The sequence below is a fragment of the Pseudoliparis swirei genome, chromosome 20, assembly GCF_029220125.1.
Source record: "Pseudoliparis swirei isolate HS2019 ecotype Mariana Trench chromosome 20, NWPU_hadal_v1, whole genome shotgun sequence".
Lineage (NCBI taxonomy): Eukaryota > Metazoa > Chordata > Actinopteri > Perciformes > Liparidae > Pseudoliparis > Pseudoliparis swirei.
This window is the reverse complement of record NC_079407.1, coordinates 4,950,702-4,970,586: the sequence shown is the minus strand read 5'-3', so window position 1 is coordinate 4,970,586 and position 19,885 is coordinate 4,950,702. Positions and strand designations below refer to the sequence as shown.

The 19,885-nt window shown below is 41.4% G+C and overlaps 2 protein-coding genes and 1 long non-coding RNA gene across 3 annotated transcripts in view; all 3 read left to right on the top strand.

The window, feature by feature from the left end:
* The first annotated feature begins 3,548 nt into the window (after positions 1 to 3,548).
* On the top strand, positions 3,549 to 6,390 carry LOC130210971 (uncharacterized protein DDB_G0288629-like). The gene is made up of 4 exons (XM_056441524.1): positions 3,549 to 3,702; positions 3,855 to 3,931; positions 4,833 to 5,099; positions 6,246 to 6,390. Exons 1-4 carry the CDS (start codon positions 3,681 to 3,683, stop codon positions 6,249 to 6,251), a joined length of 372 nt encoding a protein of 123 aa, XP_056297499.1. The 5' UTR covers positions 3,549 to 3,680; the 3' UTR covers positions 6,252 to 6,390.
* A 1,640-nt stretch (positions 6,391 to 8,030) lies between these two features.
* LOC130211106 (uncharacterized) lies at positions 8,031 to 8,986 on the top strand. Its single transcript, XR_008834928.1, has 3 exons — positions 8,031 to 8,136; positions 8,291 to 8,473; positions 8,836 to 8,986. It is a non-coding gene; the product is annotated as an uncharacterized LOC130211106 (long non-coding RNA).
* A 3,108-nt stretch (positions 8,987 to 12,094) lies between these two features.
* igsf11 (immunoglobulin superfamily member 11) overlaps positions 12,095 to 19,885 on the top strand; it is a 104,638-nt gene continuing 96,847 nt past the window's right edge. The window contains exon 1 of the mRNA XM_056441007.1: positions 12,095 to 12,641. Within this exon, the coding sequence (XP_056296982.1) occupies positions 12,581 to 12,641 (61 nt within the window). The 5' untranslated portion in view covers positions 12,095 to 12,580. The remainder of the gene's footprint in view (positions 12,642 to 19,885) is intronic.

The window sequence follows — 19,885 nt, the reverse complement described above, 5'->3', positions numbered from 1 at the left end:
TCAGCACCCCAGAGAGTCCAAGACCCAGTGAATAAGGTCCTAGCTGCCCCCCCCACCCCGACACCACCCGCCAGCCAGGAGGGCGAGGAGGGTCCCGTCCCCACCAGCACAGAGGACGTAGTTTGTTTCCATCTGGAAGCTCCTCACACACACACAGGACTCTGTCATCCAGACAGGAAGCTGTCATCCGCTGTTTGCATCATCTGCTGACAAGAAATCAAGGAGGAGACTGACGCTTCAGGCTGAACGAGAAATAATCATCTAAAAGCTTTCAAATGTCATTGTCGCATAAATTCCTGTATGTTCATGTTCATGTATGTACAGTATTGTTACTGTTTATTTACTGAGTAGCACAATTATATACATGTTCAACAAACCTTCTCAATATGTCTTTCTTTAGATTGTATCATTTTTCTGATCGTTGATACCACTGGGTTACATGTTTTCTCAGAAGAAGCAATTGGTTAATAGAAGATCTATTGTTTGTTTGAGTATGTATAATAAATCATGAAAGTGCTCCTTAACCAATATGCTGGTTTCTGGAAAGCAAATGGGACACCGTTTTACATTGTATCGATGCTAAACACATTTTGGTTCCAAATTGAACAAACAATCTTAAATACACATTGGTTTTTCATAATCAATATCCTGGTGGTGACTGACGAGAAAATGGTGCCACTACACTTTCCTAAAAACGAAACTGAGATCTTCTGAAGAAAGTATTGTAGTTTTACCAACACAGGATTGGTGGTTAAACATCATTTTATTTAAAATTATGCAAAAGCACATCAATATAGCTGATCTAGTACAACAAAGGATTGACGTAGGAAATGTTGTCAGCCAACACTTTACTACATTGGGAATATTGAATATTGTCTCCATAAAATAATTCATAATTCATAATCATATTTCTTCAAAAATAACAGGTGTAGTCCACTCATGTGGAGCCCATTGATGTAGATATTGAATGATTTCACTCTACACTTGATAATAGTGAAGCTATTGAAGATTGTTTCCATAAATGACAAAATATTCATAATAATTATTCAAAAACACATTTCTTCAAAATAAAAGGTGTAGTCCACTCATGTGGAGCCCATTGATGTAGAAATAGAATGATTTCACTCTACACTTGATAATAGTGAAGCTATTGAAGATTGTTTCCATAAATTATGACAAAATATTCATAATTACTCCAAATCTTTTTTCTTCAAAATAAAAGGTGTAGTCCACTGATGTGGAGCCCATTGATGTAGATGTTGAATGATTTCACTCTACACTTAATAACAGTGAAGCTATTGAAGATTGTTTCCATAAATTATGACAATATATTCATAACAATTATTCCAAATCTTTTTTCTTCAAAATAAAAGGTGTAGTCCACTGATGTGGAGCCCATTGATGTAGATATTGAATGATTTCACTCTACACTTGATAATAGTGAAGCTATTGAAAATAGTTTCCATAAATTATGACAAAATATTCATAAAAATTATTCCAAATCTTTTTTCTTCAAAATAAAAGGTGTAGTCCACTGATGTGGAGCCCATTGATGTAGATATTGAATGATTTCACTCTACACTTGATAATAGTGAAGCTATTGAAAATTGTTTCCATAAATTATGACAAAATATTAATAAAAATTATTCCAAATCTTTTTTCTTCAAAATTAGAGGTGTAGTCCACTCATGTGGAGCCCATTGACGTAGATATTGAATGATTTCACTCTAGACTTGATAATAGTGAAGCTATTGAAAATTGTTTCCATAAATTATGACAACATATTAATAAAAATTATTCCAAATCTTTTTTCTTCAAAATAAAAGGTGTAGTCCACTGATGTGGAGCCCATTGATGTAGATGTTGAATGATTTCACTCTACACTTGATAATAGTGAAGCTATTGAAAATTGTTTCCATCAATTATGACAAAATATTAATAAAAATTATTCCAAATCTTTTTTCTTCAAAATAAAAGGTGTAGTCCACTGATGTGGAGCCCATTGATGTAGATATTGAATGATTTCACTCTACACTTGATAATAGTGAAGCTATTGAAAATTGTTTCCATAAATTATGACAACATATTAATAAAAATTATTCCAAATCTTTTTTCTTCAAAATAAAAGATGTAGTCCACTGATGTGGAGCCCATTGATGTAGATATTGAATGATTTCACTCTACACTTGATAATAGTGAAGCTATTGAAAATTGTTTCCATAAAGTATGACAAAATATTCATAATAATTATTCCAAATCTTTTTTCTTCAAAGTACGAGGTGTAGTCCACTCATGTGGAGCCCATTGACGTAGATATTGAATGATTTCACTCTACACTTGATAACAGTGAAGCTATTGAAAATTGTTTCCATAAATTATGAAATATAATTCATAATAATTATTTAAGATGAGTTTTTTCCCAAAATAACAGCTGTAGTACAACACAGGGTGGCCATTTGACGTACGGTATCAGTTGTGTCAGCCTAGACAATCTTTCAGTGGAGCTATTGAATATTTTTGGAATATGTTTTTCCTGGATTGCTTTTTGCAGACGGTCCCTGGGCTTAGGTCTCACAGCTGATCGCACATTGAGACCAACGTTATTTATCGATCTCGAAGACCGGCTTTTTTTGGTAAAATGAAGGTTGTAGCTTGTTGTCGACATCACTCCGGTCACAGAGAGGTGTTTTTTGTGTTTTAACTCCGTTTCGTCAGAGAGCTATTGAGCCGGGAAGTCCGAATCTGTGAATATCTTTCTAACTTTACTGAACTTGAACTCACCCAGTTCAGTATCTAAGTCGAAATAATGAGATAGTATCTCATAATTATGAGATAGTAAGTCGAAATAATGAGATAGTATCTCATAATTATGAGATAGTAAGTCGAAATTATGAGATAGTAGGCCTATCTCATTATTATGAGATAGTAAGTCGAAATAATGAGATAGTATCGCATAATTATGAGATAGTAAGTCGAAATAATGAGATAGTATCTCATAATTATGAGATAGTAAGTCGAAATAATGAGATAGTATCTCATTATTATGAGATAGTAAGTCGAAATAATGAGATAGTATCGCATAATTATGAGATAGTAAGTCGAAATAATGAGATAGTATCTCATAATTATGAGATAGTAAGTCGAAATAATGAGATAGTATCTCATAATTATGACTTACAGGATCTTAATTTTTTTATCACAGTGGCGGAAACGGGCTTCCATAAATAATGCTGCCAGTTTTTGTTAAACTTTTTTACGGCTTTTATTTTATTTGATTCATTTAATTTAGTCATTGTTAATGATTTTTTAAAATGATTTAAATGATTTTTTAATGATTTTTGCTTCATTGTTCATTGTTAGTTTAATTTAGTTGGAGTTAAATCAAAGGGGGTGGGGCGTAACTCTCTCCAGGTGTGTCTCTGATTCGACAACCTACACCGCCTCAAATGATCATATATCATTTCACAAATATTAATATTCTATTGTGCATAAGACGGCTGAACGTCACTGGAAAAACAACAACTGGAAACTCGTCCGGTGAATGTGAAGGCTGTGTGACACTCAGGTGGAAGGTTCAACGCGTCACGTGTTCAAGGCGCGGCCCACCCCAGGGTGCCCGGCGCGTGTGAAGAAGAGCGACACTCTCATTTCTCTGGAGAGCAGCACGAACAGGAGTCCCGATGTCTTTCGATCTGGCGTCAGGTAGGCTCCAACTTATGTGGACTGTTTTTAATAAGGAGCAATACTTTCAATGTCCGGCTGATCTTAGTCTCGTGAAACTTCCGGTCAGCTCCGCGTATCCTATTCAGTGTGTATTCTGCTCACCTCGGCTCGTCTCTTTTGCGCGAGTGCAGCTATCGGTGGGGAGGAAGAAGTGAAGAAGGAAGACGCTCAGAAGGATGAGATAACATGGCCCTGGAACAAGGATAAGGTGTGTGTGTGTGTGTGTTCTTTTCTTTTCCAACTTCTTATCATGTCAGCTGTTTTCTGTTTACAACGCGCATGTCATTACGTCATCACATATCATTTAGCTGACGCTTTTATCCAAAGCGACTTACAATAAGTGCATTCAACCATGAGTACAAAGTCTTGAACAAGAATCAAGGAAGTAATATTTCTTCAAGAAATCCAAACAAAAAAAAAAATCATAAGTACGATTCATTCAAGTGGCGCTGACGTGATAATTTGTTTTTATTCAATGTATAGTCGGGAAAATATGTGTTTTTAGTTTTCCGGTGGAAGATGTAGAGACTTCCTGGTGTCGTTGGGGAGCTAATCCCACCAATCAGGAGCCAGGACACCAAACAGAGGAATTCTCTGTTCCAATCTGCTTGATTCAAGATTCAAGATGTTTTATTTGTCACATACACACACAGGGTGTGCAGTGAAATGAAAGTGGCAATGCTCAGCAGGAATGTGCAAGGGCAACAAGTACACACTATTTACAAATAAAAAACAACACAATATTTACAGTGTGTGTGTGTGTGTGTGTGTGTGTGCCTAAGAGGGGCAGTTGTGTGGGTCTATGTGGGGGTCCTGGTGAGGTCGGAGTTCACAATCCTGATGGCCTGAGGAAAGAAACTCCGTCTCAGTCTCTCTGTTCTTGCAGCGTGACTACGGAGGCGCCTGCCTGACCGCAGCAGCTGAAACAGTCTGTTGTTGGGGTGGTGAGGATCCTTCATGAGGATCCTTCATGTCCCCTCTCAGGCACAATACACTGCAGCCAATGAAATGCTTACTTCTGATAGATTACTCGACTCGAAAGCAACACTTAAGAGAACCCGTCCCAATCAATGACGTTTTCAAAGTAATCTTTTGTCGTTTATTTTTAGGACTCTAAGGACAAGTCTGACAAAGGTGACAAAAAGCACAAATCTGATAAAGGTGACAAAAAGCACAAATCTGATAAAGGTGACAAAAAGCACAAGTCTGATAAAGGTGACAAGTCTCATAAAAAGCACAAGGACCACGACGGCGGAGAGGGCAAGAAGAAGAAGAAGAAGGATAAAAAGGAATCGAAGCATGGACATGGATCTGGATCTGGCTCCTCATGCTCATCCTCTTCCTCCTCCTCCTCAGGCTCCTCCTCCTCCAGTGAGGTAGGCTAAATTCTACAGTTAATTGTTCTCGTTCATTGCATTTTGGACGCAGCCTTTAACCCAGTACCACTTCCCAGTGTTCAGCTTGCGTTTCCCACCAGACACTTGGGTGTCGTCTGTTGACCTCGAAACCTTTTCCATCGCCAAAAGGCAATAAAATGCCGCTCGACAGGAAACCGCCCCGCCTCGCGCCAAAGGTCGGCCGGCAGTGCGAACAACGAGATCTAGAGCGAGGCCGGTGGAACAGGTCTCGCCCTCGGGACCTGTTTTTAATCGGCGACGACGCGCCCCGCCCTCCAGTTTGCGCGCGCGGTGCCATTCATGTCGCGAGCAGTGAAAACATTCCACGCTCGTGTTTGTCAAGCCGCCGCCGAACTTCTGTCCCCTGCTGCGGCTTCGATCCGAGGAAACGGAGCGCGTTCATGAGGATGAACGACGGGTTTACCCAGGGGCGTTTGTAGGATTCAAATAAAGGGTGGGGGGGGGGGCTAAGCCCCAAGGGCAGTGGTATATGATGGGGTAGCCGATGTATGCCCGCGCACTTTTTTTGGGGGCGGGGGCCCGGGCCCGGATATCCATCGTTGGAGACGGTTCATAGATCGGTTCAATCAGAAAGTGATGTCGCTCTGTAGTTTTCTTGCATTCAGTCTATGAGAACACAAGAGACAGAATTTCAGGGTCATAGTGATATTTTATGCTCATTTGGACTCTATCGCTGGGATAAAGATGAACTAATTCAGTGTCAACTATACAATTCAATGGAAAAAATATAATAATATATATATATTAATGCAAAGAATAGAGAGATGTCGATAGTTATTTCTTGTATTTATAATTTGCGTATTCACACTCGCTCAATGGAGACAGCTTCTGTGTTGCCCTTTCATTTGCCTCATGTAAAGCATGACGAGTAAAGAGCCACGCCTAGGGTGGGGGAGAGAGAGAAGGGTCAAGGGTCAAGGGAGCTGTGGTTGACTCATCGCCTCCTTTTACGATGCTTTTAGAGACAACCTGTGTCCTTCCTACACGTACTACGCCTGAGTATCGGAACTCAGTAAAGAGGGAAGAGTTGTTGCTGTACATAATCTGAAGTGTTCGGCCTCTCTGCAGTAACGTCATTGTCCTCTTGTTTTTTTGTCATTTCAGGATTGATGCTAGCTGGGCACCGCTCTCTCGGTCTCTGAGCATCTATTTTACAAAATGACCGTGTGGAGTAGTAATAACTTTCCTTGCATTGATTGTGTAAATGAATCTGCCGATTCCGAAAAATAAATGTTGCGAGTGTCAAGTTTTTCTGTCAAGTGTGTTTATTTCACTTTTTTAACAGAGCAGTGCAGCAGAGTACAACACACAAGGTTGTTTACATTTTGTTGAGATGACAAAACTGAAAAAATAATAGAAATGATTAAATGGTTTAAAAAAAGAAGAAACTCTTAGATAAATATAGTGGAGTGAAACATACGTCTCCCTCTGAGGTGTAATGGGTGGCGTAGAAGTATAAAGTAAAGGAGATGTACCTGAGTGGAGCACCTGAGTAAGTATACATAGTGACACATGCAATTTGAGGATGTCACTTGAACGAGCTCGGAAATTGGGATAGTTTATAATAACAAAGATTGTTTGAATAAGTTGAACTGTTGGTGGCAGCGCTTAACGGAACAAGTAAAACACAAAATCAAACATGAGGCTGTACAGTCAGAACCAACCATTTAAAACGATGTCAACGTTTTTTCTCACTGTTCTCCCAAAATGTAGCCAAATATTGTAGATTTTAAACAACCGTATGATTCCATAACGCTTGATTGCATCACGCGGTAGTTTCATTCCACCAAAAGTAAATGAGAAGCCGCATGTACACTGTAAAATGTAATAAGTTAAGTTTACTTGAAAAAGGTGAGGAAACTGATTGCCTCAAAACTTCTAAGTAAATTTCTTAATTTTGAGTTCTTAAAACTGAAAAAAAAAAAGAGTTTCGGCAACTGATGTAATTGGAGTAAACATTAGCTAAGTCAACTCATATGTCAGTTCAGACAACTTAAAAGATACGAGTGAAGGTAACTTAAAATCTTTAAAGAAGTCTGCTGATGGGCACATTTACTCCTTTGCTGGAGAGAATCATTAAGGTCAGTCATATGTGGAGAGAATATTATATTTAAAAAGCTGGTCAGCCACCTGGTGACTGCGGTTACATTTGTTCAGTATATTTTGTGGGGACATTTTATAAAAGAAAAAGGTTGTCAAAAATAAAGCGCAGTTGTATTCTGTTTCTGCCTTTTTGCTGAATAGACTCGCACACATGTAAAGCTCGGTGTGTACTCCTAATATCCAACACTGTTATTTAATACTTCTGTTTTAGATTTCATGAATAAAATGCAGCAGCAGTTAGTTGTTTCTCTTATGAATGCCCCCCCCCCCCTTCCTACAGCGATACTGTCACACTGGTAATTATATATAACGTGACACTAACGTTGTTCTACATCCTCAAACAAGTTTTCGATGTTGAAAGGAGAGAGTCAACACCCTGTTCCCCAATTATTGAATCAAACCATAATTATAGCTTCAGTCACGACCTTCTATCCAGTCGGAAGGGCAACAAAAATAACACTATATTAATAATAATTAAAAAGTACTACTTATTTAGAACTGGTAACATCTGTAAGTTATATTTTGTGAGTGTAGGCGAATATTTTAATTGAAATCTGCTCAATCAGCCTACAAGCAAATCTACATTCCTGTAATAATTATCATTCTTCATCATGACTATGCTATATTTTGCTCATATGTACTCTTAGATACATCGCAACAGCAGCAGCCCGTGTATTTTTTTACCGAACATCTTATCCCGCTCAGGTTTTCCACTTTTCAGGTTTGTGTCTCCAACTGCGCTGAACCCGGAAGGAGGCGTGGTTTGGGGGCGTGGCTTAGTAAAACCCGTGCTTGAGGTGCGGCGAACGCGGGTACTTCTAGTCGAGTTTCTGAGGACGCGGTGGTTTGTGAAGGTGCACGAACAGGAGACACAATGAGCGGCCACGGCAAGGTGAGAGTTTGGCGTGTGTGTGGGTCATAAGCGTGGTATGAATCGTTGCATTTCGATATTAAATCTAATTAATCTGTTTGATTATGATTACTGGACTCAAACACAACCCCAAAGTATAAAACCTGTCAACTTTTTGTTGTTGTTGCCATTCTAGGGGGGAAGCAAGGAGAAGTCCAAGGGCGACAAGAAAGACAAGAAGCCCAAGAAGGACAAGAAGGACAAGAAGGACGGGAAGGACGGGAAGGACGGGAAGAAGAAATGCTCCGGGAAAGAATCAGGCTCAGGCTCAAGCTCAAGCTCAAGCTCAGGATCGAGCTCCGACTCCAGCTGTGATGAGGTAAGACGAATGCTACTTTGATTTTTTAGAGATCTCCTGCCACTTGCATCTTTGATAGAAAATGTCCGTTCCTTTTTCGGCGTTAGCTCCGTGTTACACCTCAGAACTCGGTTTGTGGAAGTCTTCTCAAGTGACTGTGAAAAGCAGCTCAACGGGTAGGATGCCTGTCAGAGGTCGGTCCCCGGATAACATCGCGCCTGACCCCTCAGTGCCGGTTGTAACTCGGTGTGACACGCCACGCCCTCCACTGTGTGCCACAACGATTCGCCCGCCAGAGATACGGGAAGAGCCGTGGGATTTAAAATGCTGTTGATAATTCTGGTTTCCTTTTTGAGTAACGCCTTTTTATTATTATTTTTCAGAAATGATGCTGCGAGCGGACCGCTGTCAGCCGATCGACTAAACTCACCCATCAGGTCACCGCTGTGAAAGAAACATGCCGATCTTGTGTAAACAAACCTGCTGATAAAATGTTCTGTCAAACATAAAGTGCGTTTCCTTCTTCACAAGTGAGCAGTGTTGTTCATTTTAAAGCGCAATCAAAGTCAAAAGTATTTTAAAGCAGCTTTATTTTCAAGATTTACATTTTTATTTTTTCATATTTAAATCCTTTAAATACCACAGTTTACAAATACTTACAGATGAGAATTATGAATTCCAAATCATTAGAAAAAGGTACTTGATGTTTCAAGTAAACACACTGATAAATGCATAATATTTTTTTAATGTTTTATTGAATTGTGTTGTTATATTGTATTATGTGTAATATATATATATTATAATAATAATATATATATATATAATCCATATATATATATATTACACGTAATACAATATAACAACACAATTCAATATTACATAAAAAAATTATATATGTATACTATATATATATTATCATGCTATAAAACACTTTTACTGAGGCATTAATGTATCAGCAGCATGTTAATGTAGCCGGTGGAGGAGGAGCTAAAGTAAACTGGTGGACTACATGCTGCGTAGTTCATTCCAAAAAATAACTCGTATCACAGGCTAAATGCAGATTTAAATAAATGGGTTTTAAAAGCTGCTTTGAAAGTGGCGAGTGACGGAGAAGCTCTGAGCTGATGGGGGAGAGAGTTCCAGAGGGAGGGGGCAGCAATGGAGAAGGCCCTGTTGTTAATGTGTAAAAATAAAAGTTATGTAACTGTAGTGGAGTACAATGTAGAGTATTTCCATCTGGAATGTAGTGCAAAAGAAATATAAAGCTGGAAAGAAAACAAAGAATAAGTACATTAAGATTGTACTCAAGTATGGTATATTTATTACTTATTACACAAATGGGCTTCCACATCCATACCACAGACCTCCCACTGTGCACTTTAAAGTCCATACTTCCAAACCAGAGGAGAAGGTGGCTGGGGGCGTGGCTAGAGGTCACATGGTTTAGCTGGGATCGAATCAACCTTTGAGTGGGACAGTTTTTTGACGGCAAAGCCCAAAAGTTTCTTCAATTTTAAAATCAGGCAATTCGCTGCCAGAGCTTCAGCTCAACCAAAAAAAACAATCAATGATTTACTGAGAGTCCATTTTTTTCTCCTCATCTTCATCCTCCAGCAGTGATGAGGTAGGCCCGACGCTGCAGTTGAAAACATTTTATTGTGGGTATTTGATATTAAATACTTTATATGAACTATAGGCCTTATTGTGTGGAACTTTTGACCGACTATTATTCGTGAAAGTGTTCCCACGTTCCACTTCTTTGTGGAACTTTTAATTGCAACATGAAATGTAGCTCAACAGGTCACATACCGGTCCCACCTCATGTCAAAGCTTGTCAACTCAATTATTGCCTTTGTTTGTGTCTCTCTGTGTGTGTGTGTGTGTGTGTGTGTGTGTATGCTGATTTCATTCACATGCTGTCAAGTGAACATCTTCCAGATCTGCAGATGTATTTTTAGCTGCCAAAACTTCCATCCTCACCTTTTTGAACTGTTAAAGCTGAACACGTCAAGTGCAGTGTTTTCTTCACCACAAGAGGGCGCTGTTAGCTCTCTTTTTGAGGCCAATCATAGTTTTGAAATCCAGGTCAAAGACCAAAGGAGTTTTATTTTGAAAATGTATATTTACAGAATACACACAGGAAAAAAAAACATATGGGCAAAGTTTATTTGCCCATATGTTATCATTGTAATACATTTTGAATTGAAAAACCTTTTCAAACCTGCCAAAGTTGTGTGCACTTTTCTCGGGTGGGAGCTGAGGGTGCGCACGTGAGAAATGTTTAAATCTTAAAGGAGAAAACGAGTGAGAGATGAAGAACGACAGGGATGTGAAGGCCTCGGGGTGTCCTTAGTGATAAACATCTGTACATGTCTGCCAACGGCTTCAGGGCAGAAGAAAGAATGGAGGGATTGATGTACCCCCCCCCCCCCCCCGACCCGCCCTTCGCCCTCAGCTGCTTCTTAGTAGCTCCTCTCGCCAACAGTTAGCAAATTTAATTTAAAAAAATCACATGCAACAATTAGTTTTATTAAAATAGAATTAAAACATTCACACACACACATAGTTGCCACTTTTTATACTCAGTCTGTGCACACATATGCCTTGTGTCTAATGATGTCCACATTACTGATTCTCTAGCCTACACAGTATCGACTGTATCACGGTAAAAGTTCCACGTGTGTGTGAACAGTCACTATAAATAACTCTCTTCCATCGGTCGTTCCCAAATCTCACCACAAGAGGGCGCCAATGTTCCCCCTCGCTCTCTTTCCTCTCTCTCTCGCTCGTCTGGCGTCAGCGGTCGCCCAGCAACAGCCGGGCTGGAGCTCATTTTAATCATCCGCTGTAGAGCGCAGGCACGTCGCACACACTGAGACCGGAACCCAGGTACATTTCGAACTACAAATTAAAAGCACACTTAGTTCAGCTGTGTTTCTCACCGTCTTATTTACTGTACAGATTTATTTACTGAGGCTAATCCTGGCTGATTATTATAGATTATAGATCTTCAGTGGAGTTAATTGGATTATGTTCACCTTGGACTGTCTGAGTTGTTGGTTTAAAGACGTTTTTCTTTTTCTTTTACAACTTGTACTGTACAAAACATTATTTTTTAAAGTTATCTTTGTTTGTATTGTCGAGAAATTTCTTTTTGAAAGTGTGGGTAGCAGGCTGGTAAAGAAGCGAAGTGGTTCTGGCCCAACTCCACCCTTGTTTGAGAACAATTGTACACACTATTTGTGTGCGTGTAGTCACGGTCATGTGATATGTTGCAGCAAAGTGCTGTCCCATTCATATTTACACAATTTTAAGCCCTCAACCATTTCCCATGTGACGTCAGTAAGTCCCTGAGGGTTCAGGGTTTGAGGGTTTAGGTGGGGGAAATTGGGATTGGGCCCGATAGGTTCAGCGCACGGCGCATGCGCACTGTGCCAAACACTTTTGCTCGGCGCAGCAAAAAAAAAAGCAAGCCGTGGTGGTCGCCAATTATCCCTCGTGTCCTTTTGCCACCTCATTAAAAAAAATAATAATACTCGGGTGTTTTATTTTGAAGGAAAAAAATTAACCGGAAGTTGCCTTGTTTCTAATGCCGTGCAATTTGCTCCCAGGTCTGCTCAGCCGCAGCGGAACAGACGAGAAACCATGGAGCGCAACAAGACGCGTTGGAGAGACTCACCAAGCGGACCGGACGAGCAGTTTGTGATCTGTTCCTAAGTCGCGTTCAGGGACAGTCGGCATCTTTGTGTTCACCAGCAGGTGGACGTTGAGTTGTAACCCCCCCAGCGTGCGCAAATTGACTGGAGCGCTCTATGCAATACAAATAGACTTGGAGTGACCAGCGGGAGGAACCGGAGGAGTGGAAAGGCGCCCGGAGGACCAACCAGTGCCCGCCGGAGAGAAAAATGATCTTGTTTTTACCACCGCTCATTATGTCACGTTGTCTTCGGGACATGTCGCTGGTGTGCGCTGCGTAAAACCCGCTCAACACCCCTCCACCGGACTGCTTTCATGTCTCACGCCATCAGGGCGAACAGTTACTTCTCTTCAAGGAAACTGTGAGCGCAGCTGAGGTTGTATCCAGGAGGAAGGAGGCGCTGGGTGAACACCGAGAGCCAGTTACGAACCATGGCGAAGTTTCACAACTCGGACCTATGGATAGCCTGGATGGTCATCTTCTGCATGGAGGGTGAGTTGTGTGATGGTTACACTTTTTTAAAAACTTATAATTGTAACTTAGAACAAATAATTGTAAAGGGACTTTACATATTTTCTGTCACGTGGACGAATCATTGCTACATTGCGCACAGATGCATTTGGAATTAAATGGTGCCATGAGCTCAACCTCTCCATTCCGAGAGCGCGTGCCACATCCATTTGACCCCCCCCTCCCTCCCTCCATAATACTGTGTGTTTGGATCAGGCAAACAAATCCCCGGCATTTCAACAAAAATAACTAAAGCACCGATTTAGAGTGACTTTTGCCCGGTAAGTCGTGTCATCTCTCCCAAAAGCTCGTGCACATCTTATCCACAATGTGCCCGGCCGCTGTGCGCGCGTCTTACGCAACATAAGGAGGTGGAATGACTGGATATTAGGACATGGGACAGTGAGAGTCACGTGTTTAAAAAAAAGAAATGGTACCCACACGAGAAGGGTAATGAGCGGGCAGATCAGGAGGGGGAAACCCCAAAAGAAAACCACAAGAAACTCCTATATCCTGTGGGGAATTGTGTGAGAGTGTGTATGTGTGTTGATTGTAACACTTTAGAGTTTGTTGACCTTAAATTCCTTCTTCGTCTAGTTGTGGTGTTTGTTATCCAACAATATGGTATTGGAGGTTTGTCATATGTTAAGGTTGTTTCTATCTTGACTTGTCTGACATTTGTTAAATGAGCTCTCATAAAAGCTTTAAGAGATGTCCAGGAAATAAAATTAAATAATTTACAAGAAAATAATTGCCAGTAAAACAAAGGTTAATGGTGCAAGACATTTGCATCAATACAAAATATATATATATATATATATATATGTGCATATATGATGTATATACTAATAAGTAAAGTTGTCTGAAATGAATTATGGGGATAATAAATAGCTTTCAGTTTAAAATAAATGAGTCCATTCAACTTGTTTTCATATTGTGTACACATCTTTATTATTTAGAAAAAGAAAAAAAGTGGAGGAGAAAAATGCTACAATGCCAAACAAGTCCCCCTAGAGCTTCATGTCAGGACACACACACACACACACACACACACACACACACACACACACACACACACACACACACACACACACACACACACACACACACACACACACGTCAATTTGGAAAGAACAATTGTGTGGGATCAAATTCAGTCCTGAGGTGTTTCACTCCGCTGCCCACTTAGCCGTATACCTCTGGAGTGAGTGGTTGTATTGTGACTTGTCAGCTTCACTCAGGGTTACACGCATGTGTACACACACGCACACACACACACACACACACACACACATGCTTATTTGCTTTGTCCATGTCTTACCATTTGTCTAATAAAGTGGTTGTAAATAAACCACTGTGGATCGCGGCCACTCTGTTTCCTTTGCCTCCCGAGTGATTCACACGTTCATCCAATACCCCCCAAACCGCTCAGAACCCGTGCCGAGCGAAGGGTCAAGTGTACGAATGACTTCATCAGCAGGTCGGTGGCGAGCGGCTCTCTTCACCGACCTGCTTGTTCTGCAATGTTCTTCTTCTCTACTTTTTTTTACGTCTTGAGCGCTGCCTGCGTTTCTATAAATACATTCTGATGCAGCAAAGTCCGTATTGATCGTGGTGGCTTCTTTTGGCTGCGTGTTCTGACCTCCACTTTTTGCGTGTCACACGTTGTCACTCGATTGATGGGATCTGTTTTGTCGGGTTAACGGACACCGGATGGTTCCGTCTAGTACGCAATGAGGTGTTTGACTTTTATTTAAAAAATGTGTTGAACAAAAAAAGTGTGTTTTTTGGCTTTGCAGGCCATACTTAAACGTTATACACATGTACATTATATATGAAATCTGACCTCTACATTAAAGCCAGCCTAAGCATTTTAGGAGCAGAGGGCTCCAGCTCCTCGTGAGCGTGTTGGACTTCTGTGTCTTGCTCAAGGACACTTTGACAGCACCAGCCCGGGGATCGAACCACGCATCCTTGTGGTTAAAGTACGACCCGCTGATCCACGGCCCTGCGCGTTCTCGCATGGTCTGGGTCTTGGTGTCCTGTTTCCTGTTTTATTTTCAAGTCCTTGTCTCTCGCGTCCTCTATTTCCCTGCACTTCCTGTCTTTATGATTGTCTGCCCTGTCCCTAATTGCTAATTCCCTTCACCTGTCGCTCTCAGGCACTCCTCTGCCTCCTATTTGATTGCAAGCTCCGCCCTCATTGTTTCCACCTGTGTCTCGTTGCCCTGTGTAATTAGCATGTGTCTACTACTTGTCCGGTGCCAGGTCGTTTTTGTATTTCCCGTATTCCTCGTCCTTGTGTGACTTTTTGCAAGTTAAAGAGAGTTTGTTCGCCTAACCTCGACTCCCGCGAGTTCCTCTGCCCTCGGAAACGTTACAGGACTTGACACGTTCCTAGCTGACGTTCACTCGACAGTTAAGCGGAGGTGAAAAGAGGAAGGAGGCAGTCAAATCCGTAAATGACTTTGACACGCACGCCAGCCACGGCCAAAGTTTGAAGGACACGGCGTGTCGTTTCTGCTGCCATCGCGCCTCCCGGTCGCACATAAATATTGTATCGCTAAGAAAACCTCACAGCTCCACAGAAAAGAGAACTTGGGTTAGTTCAGACGTGCGGGCGCTGAAAAACATTTGTGGTAAAGTTTGTACAAAGTTGAAAGCGTAACCATCAGAGGCTCTCTGCCATCGTCACAACGGACCCCCGCGGCGACACCGACACAGAGCGGCTCTGTCCACGATGCCCCGGTTTAACGATCCGCCCAGAACAACCCTAGAGGGTGTTGCGGGGACTGATCCGGAGGTCCAATCAATTCAAGTAAATTACATTCAAGCAGAGGGCGCTGGCTCTGAACTTTTAGTTTTGGTTGCGTCTGCATAATATAGATGGAATATCTTTTATTTGCACACAGTGAAATGGTTGGATTAGCCTCCAGGACTTCAATCCCACTGTTCTGTATGTTTGAAATGAAGAAGAGACCAGTTGAGGACGAGGAGCGCTCGAGAAGCAATAAAAGAAACCGACAACATGGAGCGTTTTTTAAAAAGCTGGTGGACATTCGGGGCATTTACGTCGGCATCAACGCTGAACTTAGACCAGCTCTCTTCTCCACTTCCTGAGCTTCTTAACCTTTTGAGGCTCGGCTAAACGTCCCGGAATGAAACTGTATAGCGAGCCGGGGTCTGATTATTGTTTACGCGGTCTCCTTTGTTGGGTTTGCTGATTGCATAATATGATGTGTTCACAGTATGAGTGAGGAGTGTTTCAGGCCAAAATACATCCAGCAGTAGAGGTACAAGCTGGACTAAACTAGGTAAAAAAGTGATTTCAAAACCTACATTCAATAATTATATAGTACAATGCATCGCCGGTCTAATAATACATCTGCAAATCACCAACATTATGTGGTTCTATCGCCTCTTCAAAGCTGCTCTTTTCAGTATATTGTTTCTTTCACAAAACAAATGCCAGACAAGAGCTCTGAAAAGATAAGAACAAGTGTTAAGGAGCTGTGATACATCTCCAACCATCATGCAGGTTTCTGTTTTCTTGTTTTTATGATTTAATTCAGAGCCACGACAGCCTGAAAATCGGTTTAAAATCCTGCTAATGCAGAATTCATATGACGGAAAACATCCCGTCTGTCAGTTGTATCTGATAAGTAGCGCTTTTCTTTTTTTCTACCCTCCTTTTTTTCCCGCCTGCTGTGAAAAAAGGAGCAGCTGGAACACGAGTGCTGGACAGATGGAACTTTCCACCTCGATTAATTCTCTCGCTAAAAATATCTTCTCCAAAAAAAATGTAAAGACCCTTTGGGACCGCTTGCAAAAGTGCACGCGCGTGCGGATGTTTGAGCGACGGGCGACATCAGAGACGACGACGACGGCCCTCGGATGATGGCGGCGGCGGACGTCCTGGGAGTGCGGATGAATAAACGACGGGCAGATATTTGGAGGTGGAGAGCGCGCTGCGTTCGCCCCGTCCCACGGTCCCTTAAGCACACATTAAACTAGGCCCCAAAGAGTCAACATCGCAGGGGAAAAGTGTGTTGCCGTACAGCGATACGCAGATCCGTCTGTGTGTTCGAGCCACAAAGAGATAATTGCCGGTGAGATACGTCCTCGATGGAGTACGTGTGATAATAGCGCAATTATGAAACCTGCTGTTAGCTTCAGAACCTGCAAAAAGGCAACGCCTCCGCTATATACCTCAATCACGGAACAATTAGTCGCTGCACGATGCTTTGTATGTCTGGCGGAGGAGGGAAATCCATCGCATGGCGATAGACGGTATGGAAGAAGTGGACTGCCTAGAACTTGCATTTTTTTTACTCATGGCCGTCAGAGGGCCGACTCATCTGGTTGGAAAAATAAAACCTATTGTATCAGTCATTTAGTAAATAATGGTCCCTTTGTAAAATAAAATCTGCAAGAAATCAAGCCGCTACCACGGCAACCCGGCAACCCGCCAACCTCTCTTCCAAATATGGTCACTTGAGGCTCCAAAACAAGGCGATGGCGGCTTGAGGCTTCAAAAACGGTCGTCCGCAAACCAACGGGTGATGTCACAGTGACCTCGTCCACTTCTTTCCTACGCTAGCATAACTCACTCTACATGCGTAATGCATAGAACACTGTGTTTAGATCCATACACCGTACTGTGACAGATTTCCCTCAATTCGGTTGAGACCGTCTTTATTAAATTGATTCAATTTTCGAGTGTGTGTGCGAGAGAGAGAGAGAGAGAGAAGAGCCCTGGGCTTATACATATTTAAAGTGGATGTCTTCCTCCTGTCACGGCGGCCTGAAGATACTCTCCTTGAAATGAGCAGTTTTGCTTGGCTGGCTCTGGAGGCTTGACGGGACCTTTGCTGACAGGACTCCTCCATTACATCAGTTACTCGAGGCATTTGGTACGTGCCGATATAACGTTAAGACGGGCGGAATAGAGTTCGGATGAGTGTCATGTGAAAAACTTTCCGTATGAATGACTTCTAGTCGGCTGCTTACGTCCACGACACGTCCACGTACAACAGTTACTGTTCCAGGTTGTCTCGAAGGCTCGGCACGAACAAAGAGGGTCTCTTTCATCCCATGAATACCAGCAAAGTCACAAGGGTGAGTTTAACTTCCTGGTGGGGGGGGGGGGGGATTTTAAAGTTTACTCTTTCTCTACCACCATTGGGGATTTCCACTGACTACACTCTGACAAATAATTGTTGTTTAGACGCTCAAGATCCTTTGAGATATGACACCCATATTAGAACAAATATATTAGTTTCCAAAGAGTCACCTGACTTGAAAGACAGTTTTATAAATAAATAAAAAGTTGTCATTTAATTCTTTTTATTCGTTTAGACATATTAACATAATACAAATACAAAAATGTCCGACATAAACATTTATATACATACATATACACATGTACAGGCATATATATATATATATATATATATATATATACACATGCACACACAAATCAGGACACAATGATATATATATATATATACATATATATATATAAATACACATGCACACACATAATAGGACACAATGATATATGTATATGTATATACATATATATACATATATATATATACGATATTACACCCATATTAGAAAAAACATATTGGTTTCCAATCAGTTATCTGACATTAAAGTCATATAACAGTTTAATTTTTACATTAATTAATAACAGTTAATAACATTCAACCCAACACATGTCAGCATTTAAAATCTACACTTTGCACTTGACCAAAAGTCATATTTATACTTTATTCTTACTCGCAAAGGTGATAGAAATAATGCTGCTGGCATCTGCTCACTTTCACGTTGGCAACAGTGAAAGGGTGATTATGTTCATTGACTTATTTTACACAAAAAGGTCCAGCATTCACTCCAACGCGCGCGCGCATGTGTGTGTGTGTGATATATTGCTGCTCAGTGTTGCTGCCAGAGGGTCGTTAAGTTGATCTCCGTTACCCAGAATAGTTGCTGTACGCTTTTATGAGCTCAGATCAATGTCGAAGGAAATGCTCCTGTGCACACATTAGTCCCACAAGTGTGTGCTAACAGGCAGTGTGTGTGTGTGTGTGTGTGTGTGTCTGGGACCTCATATTCCCCAGACAAATGAATTACTGTGGATCCCAAAAGGATCAAGGTTTCCCCCGGACTGTAATGACCTCATCAGTTGGATCAACCAATCAGGTTCTAGACTGCCAGTTTGTCGTTTAGGTTCATTAGGCAGATTCAGGCCCTCCAGTGAGCTTCATGTTAAGAGGAACAGGAACTTCAGGCTGTTCAGCTGTTCTTGTTTATGCACAAAGAGGGAATAGCATTTGGACTTGGGCAGTCAAACCTTTTGGAAATAAATTGAAAACTCCTTAAAAAATGCGTTTCAAGCAAAGACGCTATCGGCTAAATGTGTTTTGATGAATTATTATCAACATATACTAACATACTGTGGTTGGCTAAAGCAAATCAGTTGTACAATGGTAAATTGGCAATAGATACAATTAAGTAATTTGAAGCTATTGTGTTACAGCTCAGTGAGCTTTTAAATAAAGACCTCACACGATTTCAAGAGGTTTAATCAATATTTTATTTTAGACTAAGACAAACACATGATAAAGTAAACTGTAGTCTGTAGGTCGGTGGTAGATCAGGATGCTGAGAGAAAGACAATGCAATGAGAAGTCCTGCAGCCCAAATAACCACGGGCCCGTCCCACGTTAGGTGGCCCCGCCCCTCTCCACCTGCAAAAGGAAAAACACCAGAAAGTGGGAGGAGCACTGACGGGGTCGGGGTCAGAGTTGCATTTCTCATTTGAGACAGCACCAACAAGTTTTACATACAAAAACAAATATCTCAGCTAGACAACCACAGGACTGTCGTGACGGGTGGTTCTAGTTTTACTGACACCAGCTGAGTCCAGCTGTACTCCCTGGAGTACTGTGTCCTTGTATCACTAATTTGAAATTGATTGTTAATTGATCGGCAAATTGACCTTTACAGCACTTGATGAACCCGGCGGCTGAACTGGCCTGTGTCACACGGAGAGATAATGCCGATCCTGTGACCTGCTTCGTGTGCATGGGGCCTCAGTTCTGTTGTCTTGACCAGGCTCTAAAAATACACCGAGGATAATTTCACATGAGGAAGGTAACGTTGTAAATTGGGTTGCCCGTGCTCTTCGGTAATGGCTATACCTTTAACTGTTAGCTGGG